The following is a 12,500-nucleotide window of genomic DNA, read 5'->3' as shown; positions in this document are numbered from 1 at the left end:
GAGAAAATACGGGAATTAGAAAGATTAGATAATGAGAAAAACAAACATATAAATTATGTATATTATTCATATAAATATGCATATGGACACATGCAATTTACATATATATATATATTTCTATATGTATACATGCATATATATACATATATATTCATATGTATACAGACATATACACGCATATACATAAAATGGCAAATAGACATAGACAGAGAGAGATTAAAAAAATGAAGTAATAAGATTTAATTGAATACGCTTTATCATAGTTTTATTATCGCCACACAGGTCAGAAGGGTAGTGTGTCACGAGCACTTAGGCAATAAAAGCAGGCCAAGGGCTCAAAAAGTTGGAAAACCAATTATATGGGTCCCTGTAACATCTTGAGAATAATGAAAACCTTTTTAATATACATATACGAAGAAATCACAGACAACAAATAAAACAAATAGGTTACTGGTTATAGAAACAGTTATAGCAATGATAAAGCTGAGTTTTTTTTTTTTTTTTTTTTTTTTTTTTTTTTTTTTTTTTAGCTGAGTAAATTGTATGTACTCCATTACTTACGAATAGGTTTGATTTTATTTTTCAAATGTTCATCCTCGATCTTGTAAAAAATTGAATACTATAAACTGTTTTTCAAAAGGTTTATTGCGCTATACTTATTCCCTGATATTAACTGACAACTCTAAGAAGTTTCCTAGGATACAAATTGCATGAGTTGTATATGATATTGGTAATAAAACTTACATACTAATAAAGATATTAATTGTTATTTTGATGATAAAGATCATGATATGAACAATAGCATATATTTATGTACATACATACATACATATATAATATATATGTATATATCTGTTTGTATGTGTGTGTAAATGAATAAAGGTACAATTTAAGTTTAATCTATGTAGCTATCTCTCTATATGTATTTTTCACACACACATACATACACACACATCACACACACAACACAACACAACACACACAACACAACATAACACACACACACACACACACACACACACACACACACACACATATATATATATATATATATATATATATATATATATATATATATAATGTGTGTGTGTATGCAATCAGATAGAAGATTAGATTATGCACGTACACACACACACACGCGTACATACATACACACACACACAGACTCAAACACATATTATACTATATGCATGCATACATGTATACACACACACACACACATATATATAAATAAATAAATATATATATATATATATATATATATATATATATATATATATATATATATGCGTATGTGTATATATACAAGTATATGTTTGAGTGTCAATTCATCCGCATATGTCAATATTTTTTTCTACAAATTTCCACATAAAATCCCTTAATATTTACTTTGGGAAATGGTAACATCAAACAAAAACATATATGAAAAGAACAATCCATTAAAAACGATAAGTTTACTCTTAATTTCGCAGATACAAAGCATATTTCGAAAAATATCATTAGCTGGCAGAATGTTTCGCTAATCTTGAAAGTGAAAATTGTTGAGCATGTATATCGGTACCTTCGACTGGGCCGTGAAGCACGACTACTCCGGCAACCACTTCGGCCACCATGAGTCCCGCGACGGAGACTACACCCAAGGCTCGTACTACGTGCAGCTTCCCGACACTCGCTTGCAGACTGTCAAGTACTACGTGGACGGCGACTCTGGCTACGTGGCCGAGGTGGAGTACGAGGGCGAGGCTCAGCATCCTGAGTCCGAGGAGTATCGAGTGTCTCGAGGCCGATACTCAGACTCAGGCGAAGACTCGTCCGAAACGGTCGTTCGAGCTCCCTCAAGATTTTATGGCTCACCTTTGTAATGCTTAGACGAAAAGGACATATCTCGCTTCTATGACTATGATCTCATATGGATATTATGTGAATTTAACTTATCTGTATATTAACTGTACTAAAGTATAGCATGCATGACAAGCAGGTATTTATTTTCATTTCTAGTTAACCCAAAAAGTTTCCAACCCTATGCGTGTCCATTTTTTTCTTTCTTTCTTTAACAGTGAATAAACAGATAACTAAATTACATATTTACTATACATTTACTGTCTCTATTTTAAATATCTTACTTTCCGTTACATTAAACTAAACACAAATATCATGGAAGACTATCCTCACTTAATCGCCGTTTAAATGGGCTTATAATATCAATATGATAATGGAACCTCGGTATAGGAATCATTGTGGCTTAGAAGGGCTGGGTGTGCGTGGGCCATGGGCAGTTCTCAGACGGGAGAGGGCTAAGGACAATTTGCCTGATATTTTAACAGAGAAAATACGGGAATTAGAAAGATTAGAGAATGAGAAAAACAAACATATAAAATATAATGTATATTATTCATATAAATATGCATATGGACACACGCAATTTACATATATATATATATATATATATATATATATATATATATATATATATATATATATATATATTCCTATATGTATACAGGCATATATATACACATATATATTCATATGTATACAGACATATACATGCATATACATAAAATGGCAAATAGATATAGACAGAGAGAGAAAAAAATGAAGTAATAAGATTTAATTGAATACGCTTTATCATAGTTTTATTATCGCCACACACGTCAGAAGGGCAGTGTGTCACGAGCAATTAGGCGACAAAAGCTGGCCAAGGGCTCAAAAAGTTGGAAAATCACTTGTATGGGTCCCTGTGACATCTTGATAATAACAATGAAAACCTTTTTTATATACATATATGAAGAAATCACAAACAACAAATAAAACAAATAGGTTACTGGTTATAGAAACAGTTATAGCAATGATAAAGCTGTTTTTTTCTTTTTCTTTTTTCTTTTTTTTTTTAGCTGAGTAAATTGTATGTACTCCATTACTGACGAATAGGTTTGATTTTATTTTTCAAATGTTCATCCTCGATCTTGTAAAAAATTGAATACTATAAACTGCTTTTCAATAGGTTTATTGCGCTATATTTATTCCCTGATATTAACTGACAGCTCTAAGTGGTAATCTCGGATACAAATTGCATGAGAGTTATATATGATATTGGTAATAACACTTACATACTAATAAAGATATTAATTGTTATTTTGATGATAAAGATCATGATATGAACAATGATATATATTTATGTATATACATACATACATATATAATATATATGTGTATATATGTATATATCTGTTTGTATTTGTGTGTAAATGAATGAATGTATAATGTAAGTTATCTATATAGCTATCTCTCTCTATATATTATTCACACACACACATACATACACACACACATCACACACATAACACACAGACACACACATCACACACACACATACACATACACACAACACACACAGCACAACACAACGCACACACACACACATATATGTGTGTGTGTGTGTAATCAGATAGAAGATTAGATTATGCACGTACACACACACATACATACACACACAGACACATACACATAATATATTATATGCATGCATACATGTATACACACACACACACACACACACACACACACACACACACACACACATATATATATATATATATATATATATATATATATATATATATATATATATATATATATGCGTATGTGTATATATACAAGTATATGTTTGAGTGTCTATTCATCCGCATATGTAAATATATTTTTTTTTACAAATTTCCACATAAAATCTCTCAATATCGACTTTGGGAAATGGGAACATTAAAACAAAAACATATATGAAAAGAACAATCCATTAAAAACGATAAGTTTACTCTTAATTCCGGAGATAAATGCTTCGTTTATGAGGTTTACAAAGCTGATTTCGAGAAATAACATTAGCTGGCAGAATGTTTCGCGAACCTTGAAAGTGAAAAATGTTGAGCATGTATATCGGTACCTTATTTGCATCGAAGTCAAAGGAGTCACTCAAATGCATTGCTAAATCAAAGGAAAAACAGGTCATCGCCTCGTGCCACCTTCCCCTCGACCCTATAAATCCGGCGCTGCGGTGGCGAATTGGGTCAGTGTTTCCACGTCTCTGGTCGCACCATGAACACTCAGGTGAGATGCTGACTGCCACCAACTACTTTATATATTGAACTACATTTATATAAAGGAAGTTAGTTCTGTTTCTAGTAAACAATATTGATCGCTGTCTTAGAACGTTTGGTCAACATTTCTCTCACGCGTTCTTTCCTCTCTAGCTCGCTCTTCTGCTGGCTCTCGCCGCCTTTGCTGCGTCGGATTCCCAATCTTCGTCCTTCTACGGAGTTCCTCGGGATAGAACTCAAGTAAAGCATAAATATTTGTCGTTATTTGTTTTGAGCATTACTGTATAATATTGGGCTAAGTAGACTAGAACCATGAAGATAATGAGATGTGTTCGAAGTAATTCAGCGGTTGTTTGATTTCAGGAATCAGATGGTTCATCCGAAACGTCATCAGAAAGTCGCACCATCTATCGTCATAACGATGTGAGTCATATTTTACTGAAGTCCTTGGAATCGTAGAGATGCTATCGGAGGCAATGAAATGTACCAGAGCATCATACATTTTACTTATGTATTTACAGAGATCTGATGAAGATTCTGTTGAATATGGACCTGCAAAGTACGACTTCGACTGGGCCGTGAAACACGACTACTCCGGCAACCACTTCGGCCACCAGGAGTCCCGCGACGGAGACTACACCCAAGGCTCGTACTACGTGCAGCTTCCCGACACTCGCTTGCAGACTGTCAAGTACTATGTGGACGGCGACTCTGGCTACGTGGCCGAGGTGGAGTACGAGGGCGAGGCTCAGCATCCTGAGTCCGAGGAATATCGCGTGTCTCGAGGCCGATACTCAGACTCAGGCGAGGACTCGTTCGAAACGGTCGTTCGAGCTCCCTCAAGATTTTATGGCTCACCTTTGTAAAACTGGCAAAAATGACGGATAACAAGCCTGGTGACTACGATTTGGCATGGCGTGAATATAACTTATTTGTATATTTAATGATAGTAAAGTAGAACATGCATAACCTGGAGTGCTTATTCTAAAAATAAACCTTGTTGGTGCCTTCTGTTACTATATAGTTTGTAGCACATTTAATACCACATATTATGTGGAATTAAATCCGCTGCGACTACGTTGGGTGCTTCACAAGAAAAAAAAATCTTAACACTTTGTAATAATAATACAATCACAGGCAAACCTTTATTAAATAATAACGTAAGATAACAATAGCAAAATGTGCTGTATATCATTAATTGGCGAAAACGCAAATGCTGCTGCTGCTGATAATAATAGTAATGGTAGTAATATGAACTCATCAAATATTATTATAACGATAATGATGTTCATGGTGATAGTGATAATAATGAGAAAGGATCATGATAGGAGCAATAGTAATAACCACTTCTCTCACTTTAAGTATGACTCTTAATCATTTATTTATTTATTTATTATTATTATTATTATTATTATTATTTTAATCTGAGCTGTTACTTTCAAGTGTTCATTTAAATGATTGATAAATTTCTTACAATGTATTTCTAGCAGTTGCAAGCAACTCTTGCTTGTAAATCTACAGTTTCTTAGGTAACTCTGCCAGAACAAGCCAAGATGGAACGGGTTGTGTTTATATAATAATGAAAATATATATGGAGGAGAGGACTACTATTGGTGTAGAATTCTTGTAGTTAGATTAAATATGATAGTCTTAAATACCTCCAGGGAAGAAAATAAGAAATAAAAGAATTCACTGTATAGTTATACCTTGAAGGGCGATTTTAGAAACAAGCTGTATTTGCTGCACATTCACGATAAATATCTGACATACCTAAAACCAATTTTTGACGTACAAACTGTCGCCTTGTAAGGAATGTAATTTCTTTTTTTCATTTCATTCATTTTCCGACAAGGTATTGCTTTATTTCATAAAAGTTAACATGAAAATGAAAACAGTAACGAAGATGATGATGTTAAGGATAGTGAAAAGTCATAACAATATAAAAAAGGTAACAATAATAGTGATAATAACAATACTACTACTACTACTACTACTAATTATAATAATGATAATGATAATAGTGATAATAGTATTATATAATAATAGTAATTATATAAAAATAAAGGATAATGATAATAGTGATAATAATAAATGATAATAATAATATAACAATAAGCAACAATAACAATATAAGTTAATAATGCTAATAAAAAAGTAATGACAGTAATAATAATAGTTAAAAAATTAATAGTAATAATAACAATGGTAATAATAATGATGATAAAGATGAATATGACAATAATTATAATGATAATTATGATAATGATAACAATAGTAATCACAATAATAATGATAATAATAGCAATGATAACAATCACAATGAATGTGATAATGAAAATAATAACAACAACAGCAACAATAATAATGATAATAATAATAATAATAATAATAATAATCATGATGATAATAATAATAATGATAATAATGATAATAATAATGATAATAATGATAATAATGACAATAATACTATTACTACTACTACTAATGATAATAAAAACAACAATAATAATAGTAATAATGCTTACAATAATGATAAAATGAACGAAAACAATAACAATAGTAATAAATTAATAGGAAATAATAACAGTAATTATATTGATAATGATAATAATACCGATAATAATATCATGAAATCAGAAATCAATCCTCCTCCTCCTCCTCCTCCACATCATCATCATTATCATCCTTATTATCATCCTATGAATATGACCAATTGCATGACAATTATCACTATTGTTCTTTCTACTGGCATCAACACGACCAACATTAATGTAATATTAGTCTTAAAACACCTGCGCATGAATACACTGACAATGTGAATTATGATGAGGATGATAACGATGATGATAATGATATTACTGATATCGGTGATGGTAATGATAATGGTAATATTAATGATGATAATGATCGTGATAGTGATGATGATAACAGCAATAAAAAACAACAACAATAATAATAATGATGATAATACTGATAATAATAATGACTTTGTTATTGATACCATTATTGTTATTATTATTATTTTATTATTATTATTATTATTCGCAGTAGCAGCAGTATTGTTATTATTAACATTACGATTACTATTGTTATTATTATCAACTTTATTGTTACTGTCATTATTATTACTATTGTTATTAATATTATTTTTGTCATTATAATATCATTATCATTATTTTGTTATTATTATTATGACAAAAAATAGGAATAATAATAACAATAATGATGGTGAAAGAAAACAAACAATAATGAAAACACAACATACGATAAAAGATTAAAACATAGTAATAAATGATAATACAATACATAGTACATTACAAATACTATAATGCCATTGATAGAAATAACAAAACAAACAATAGTGGTAGCAATCATATTGATAATCTGAATAATTATGCAACTTCTAATGATGATAGATGGAATATTTACGTTGTCCTAACGGCAATGATCGTAATGATAGAACATGTAATAAAGACAACGATAGTAACGATGAATAACGAGAAAAAAAAAATTAATAAAACTAAGAACGGAAGTAGACAGCCAAGCTTTAGACGTTAAAACTTGCATGGAAACGAAACAAAAAGATCGATTCAGCTGTTGCAACATCTTCGCCTACTTTCCTTGAAGAGACTTCATGCTTCGTGCGACAACTTCCTCCCGCGCTTGGCAACACTTCCCGCTTGGAAACTCTACAAAAAGAAAAAAAAAGACTTCCTCTGTTTTGAAACACCCTGACGCCTCCCGTTCGTATTTTGTTTTTAAGTCAGCGCTATTTTTGATGTCGTTTTTTTTTTTTTTTTGGGGGGGGGGTCGAATTTATTTTAAAGTTTGTCGTATGTTTAGCATTATTACGTTTTTCCTTCTTACTGTTTGGTTTGGGTTTGATTTATTATTATTATTTTATTTCTGCGTGTCTTTAGGATAAGTATTTAATATTGGCATATGACACTGCAGGATATTACACAGCGAACAGATAATGTCAAGAAAATTTTCAACGCAATGGAACAAACGTAAAAACAAAAGCACAATTAACATGCTGAACATTATATAAGGGAAATCCAGAGCAAGAAACAGATAAGGAACAAGGCGTCTCGGAGAACAAGGAAAAAGGAAATAAGTATCTGGAGCATTGGAAAGACGGTCACGACGACAGAGTAATTGCACAGGAATTTCACCTTGTCTCGCTCGCTGGTACACGAGGTCAGACGCGAGGAGATACATCCAGAATGGCCCTTTTGTCACCTGATAATGAAGACATTGGTAATCCGACGCCGCGTGCGAAATGCTCTTTTGAAACGAGGAGAGAGAAATTTGGTTTAAGCGTTGAGAAATCTCGGTAGTTTCTCTCCTTCGCCTGTCACATCTCCGGCTGACCTTTCCCTTTAGCTTTCGGGTGACATTGACATTTTGATTTGTCCCCTTCGGATCGAAAATTCATTTTATCAAAGCAAAGTTTATACATCTGCATATTGCCATTGATGCATTTATCTAGACACGTTTATATCTAGTTTTTAATATGTCTACATTTAGCCATTGACACGTTTATATATACCCAATGATATGTCTGTTTCTAGCCACTTTATGTCTACATAAAGACGCATACTTTCATGTCTAACTATTAATAGTCTACATCTGGCTACTTTCCCATCTACATCTAGCCACTTACTAGTTTATATATAGCCATTAATAAATGTGTTTCTACTTACTGCTACGTCTACATCTAGCCATGATAATTCTACTTCAAGCCACTTCTCCACCTAACTGTGATATGCCTACAACTATCCGATTTTATGTCTACATCTAACTAGTGATATGTCTACACTTAACCAACTGATTTATCTACATCTAGCAATTGGTATGTCTACATCTAGCTATTAATACGTTTATATCTAGTCACTGACATGTCTACACCTAACCTGTGATATGCCAACATCTAGCCATTGATACAGTTTTGTGTAGCGGCTGACATTGTTCTACAAATGGCCACTGATACACAGAAATATAACCAATATCAAGTTTATATCTAGGGTATAATGCGTCTGTATCTAACCTATTACAGTTTTCGTCCAATCAATATAACTACTTCTTGCTACAATATGTCTACATCTAGCCACAGATACGTTATATTTACACAGCCAGTGATACGTCTGCATCTTTACATTAACGTACCTACGTCTATTATTATGTCTACATCGATACACCTACATCAATCATTAATATCATCATCTAATAATTTAATATCTACATCTACCTTGTGATACGTCTACAGCTAATCTATAATACGTCTATAAACAGTTACTGATATGTCTACATCTAGCTACTAACATGCCTATATCCTAGTCACTGAGACAATTTTGTCTAGTCACTGGTGCGAATCTATATACCAACCATCGATGCATCCATTTTCTCTCACGCCTTGATCCATATCACTACTGAATAAAAAAAAAAAAAAAATCGACATCGTGCCACGAGGAAATTCTCTCGGGGAAGTTAACAGCAACTCAGTTTTTTTTCTCGTGCCTGAAGTCCAGGAACGAAAAAAGGAGAGCAGGTAGTGTCGGACGGGGTTCAGACGTGACGTCACGACCTCGGATACATATATATATAGTGAGTCCGATTTTAGGGCATCGGTAGTGTGAAGCGATCATCACCTGAGGAAAGATGAAGTGTCAGGTAAGTAAATTTTTCCTCGCTGTTCTATCCACGTGACAATGATCAGTTATTAGCATATTGAGTGCTCATAAGGTGATCAAAGTTTATTATCATTAACTTAGATTTTAGATTGCTTGTTGATTAGAGATGAACGCATGCGAATATGAATGACAATAGTCGTAGCGGATTTGATGTGAGGATATATGCAAAATATCTTAGATGACACCTAGCGATCGTAACAAAAAAATGGTGATTCAATCTTACAATATATCAATTCACAGATTTGGATTCTTGCCGTCACGGCTCTTGTCGTCGCAGCCGATTCTCCTCCTACCTACCTCTACGAGCCTCCACGCGTAAGTATTCATTATGAGAGACACTTATTGATAGATTGGTAGCGTCTTAACCCAGTCGGCACGTATGGCAAGAATACATGCCATGCCCACTGCAATACAAGTTTATTTATTGTATTTACACATAGATGGCTCTACAAGTGCTTAGTCACCAAGGAGTCAGTTATTAGTCCTTCCTCTCTCACCTGTTTACCCTTTTCCTTGACTTTTGGAAAAGGTCTTTTGCATTGCTTCATTGTCTTGCATGTTATCAGGATTTTAATAATCATAACATCAATAACAGTATCGATATCAACTGTATTAAAGAGAAAAACACATTTTCCCTCCAATTCAAGGAATGGGGAAATCAGGATAGACTCCTTGCTGGCTGAGCACACGTGGAGCCATCTATATGTAGCGAAATTCACACACAAAAAAATACTACACGGAACAGAACATAAATCCGTGGTGGTTGCGTTAAATATTTCAACATTTTGGTGCCTCAAGGTAGTCGCCGCTAATGACCTTAGCTGAGGACGCGGTTGATAATTGTGAATAGTCAATCAATCCCATCCTCTTCATATATGGAAGAGCTGTCTATGAGGATATTTCCACAGTGGAAAATCAGTGCTATGGAACCTTTTCTTACGTTTGCATTTTAAATACAGAAAATGCAGAGCACGGAAATGACATACGGGACTGGTTTGAAGAAAAATATCAATGTTTATTCAGACCATTTCTACATCTGTCTCGGTGGATTCTCCTTTTCTCACTGCAAAACAAAACTCGGCCATTAGTAATAGGCAAACATCACCATACTAACAGCTAGAAACATATTTTGGTTGTGTGTTTTTTTCCTGTTTATTTGTGATATTATCTCGTAGGCTGATAAAAATCAACTTATGAGTAGAGTCACGAATACGTCTTAAACAGAAAACTAAAACACCGATGAATCATCAACGATTGTACATTCATATATATGCTTTCGTGAACATACATACATATATACGCACATGCATTAATATATACCTACATGCATACTCACATGTATCATACAGACATGCACACATCCATCCATCCATTCATATGTGCATTCATATATACATGCATCCATACATGCATGCACAAATACACACACACACGCACGCACGCACGCACGCACACACACACACACACACACACACACACACACACACACACACACATATACATATATACATATACATTTATATATATATATATATATATATATATATATATATATATATATATATATATATATATATATATATATATATATATATACATATACACACAAACACGCACACACATATATTTACTAACTTATAATTTTCTTCAAAAATAATATATCTCCTTAATGAAAGTGATCATCACCCAACAGCATGCAGGAGGATCCTCAGCTGAGACAACTGGGTCGCGTCCCGTTTACCGCGTCCCGCAGGTATGGAATACTTTACTGTGCTATATATTACTTTATTGCTGTCCTAATGTTGCGAAGCTTATCAGTATTTAACAAATAATTGATAGGCTACTAATGTTGATGAGTTAAAGCAGTATAAATGTTACAGGAATAGATTCCTAAGTTGAGTATTGTATTAGTTACTATATAGGCAGTTTAAAGTTCTTTAGATTATTATATAGGTTTCTATTCAGGTTGCTTGAATGGGTTCCTCGATACATTTTCAACCAGGTCAATACGTAGGTGATTAAATACTTATTTAGTGCTTACATTATGTTATGAAGCAAGCAAGGAACTTCAATTAAAGGAAGAATATTATTCAGTGAGGTTTTGAAAATTATTTATTTTATAAACTATTTTCTTTTTAATGCTATTCAGATTAGTAATGAGCGAAACTCATTTTTAGTAGTTCAATTTTTACAGGTGATTTGCTCTCGTATATTTCAGATTTTAATGAATAAAATGATATTATGTATATGATTCATCTTATTACTGAGGTGTTGATGTACACAAAAAAACTACGGGTGATCTTTTTTTCGGATGAGGCTTTATCTCATCTTCAGGACTCAGGAGAAAACTCCGAGGAGTACGGTCCCGCTAAGTACGACTTCGAATGGGCAGTGAAGGACGACGACTCCGGCAACGACTTCGGCCACCAGGAAGCCCGTGACGACGACCACACCCAGGGATCCTACTACGTGCAGCTCCCCGACGGCCGCCTGCAGACCGTCAAGTACGTCGTGGACGGCGACGACGGCTACGTGGCCGAAGTCAGCTACGAGGGCGAGGCTCAGTATCCGGAATCCCACGAGATCCGGGAATATTCCTCACCGAGACGAGCTTATTCCGCCCCCGAATTAGAGGAGGAAGAATACCGCGAGGCCCCGGATTATACTCCCCCCAGACCCCGTTACACCGCACCGGAATCGAAGGACAGAGGAATCT

At 33.8% G+C, this 12,500-nt stretch overlaps 3 protein-coding genes across 3 annotated transcripts in view; all 3 read left to right on the top strand.

Annotated features, from left to right (window-relative positions):
* The first annotated feature begins 1,547 nt into the window (after window positions 1-1,547).
* Window positions 1,548-1,957, top strand: LOC119596670 (pro-resilin-like). The gene has a single exon (XM_037946001.1). It carries the CDS (start codon window positions 1,548-1,550, stop codon window positions 1,860-1,862), a length of 315 nt encoding a protein of 104 aa, XP_037801929.1. The 3' UTR covers window positions 1,863-1,957.
* Window positions 1,958-4,072: 2,115 nt separating this feature from the next.
* Window positions 4,073-5,005, top strand: LOC119596971. Its single transcript, XM_037946374.1, has 4 exons — window positions 4,073-4,101; window positions 4,245-4,331; window positions 4,455-4,514; window positions 4,613-5,005. Exons 1-4 carry the CDS (start codon window positions 4,090-4,092, stop codon window positions 4,955-4,957), a joined length of 504 nt encoding a protein of 167 aa, XP_037802302.1. The 5' UTR covers window positions 4,073-4,089; the 3' UTR covers window positions 4,958-5,005.
* Window positions 5,006-9,313: 4,308 nt separating this feature from the next.
* Window positions 9,314-12,500, top strand: part of LOC119596832 — a 3,836-nt gene continuing 649 nt past the window's right edge. Inside the window, exons 1-4 of the mRNA XM_037946175.1 lie at window positions 9,314-9,764; window positions 10,025-10,099; window positions 11,478-11,537; window positions 12,119-12,500. The exon at window positions 12,119-12,500 is cut by the window's right edge and continues 649 nt beyond it. Coding sequence (XP_037802103.1) covers window positions 9,753-9,764; window positions 10,025-10,099; window positions 11,478-11,537; window positions 12,119-12,500 — 529 coding nt within the window. The 5' untranslated portion in view covers window positions 9,314-9,752. The remainder of the gene's footprint in view (window positions 9,765-10,024; window positions 10,100-11,477; window positions 11,538-12,118) is intronic.

The sequence above is a fragment of the Penaeus monodon genome, chromosome 38 (assembly GCF_015228065.2).
Source record: "Penaeus monodon isolate SGIC_2016 chromosome 38, NSTDA_Pmon_1, whole genome shotgun sequence".
Classification (NCBI taxonomy): Eukaryota; Metazoa; Arthropoda; class Malacostraca; order Decapoda; family Penaeidae; genus Penaeus; species Penaeus monodon.
The sequence above is the reverse complement of the archived record's forward strand: the minus strand, read 5'-3'. Positions and strand labels throughout refer to the sequence as shown.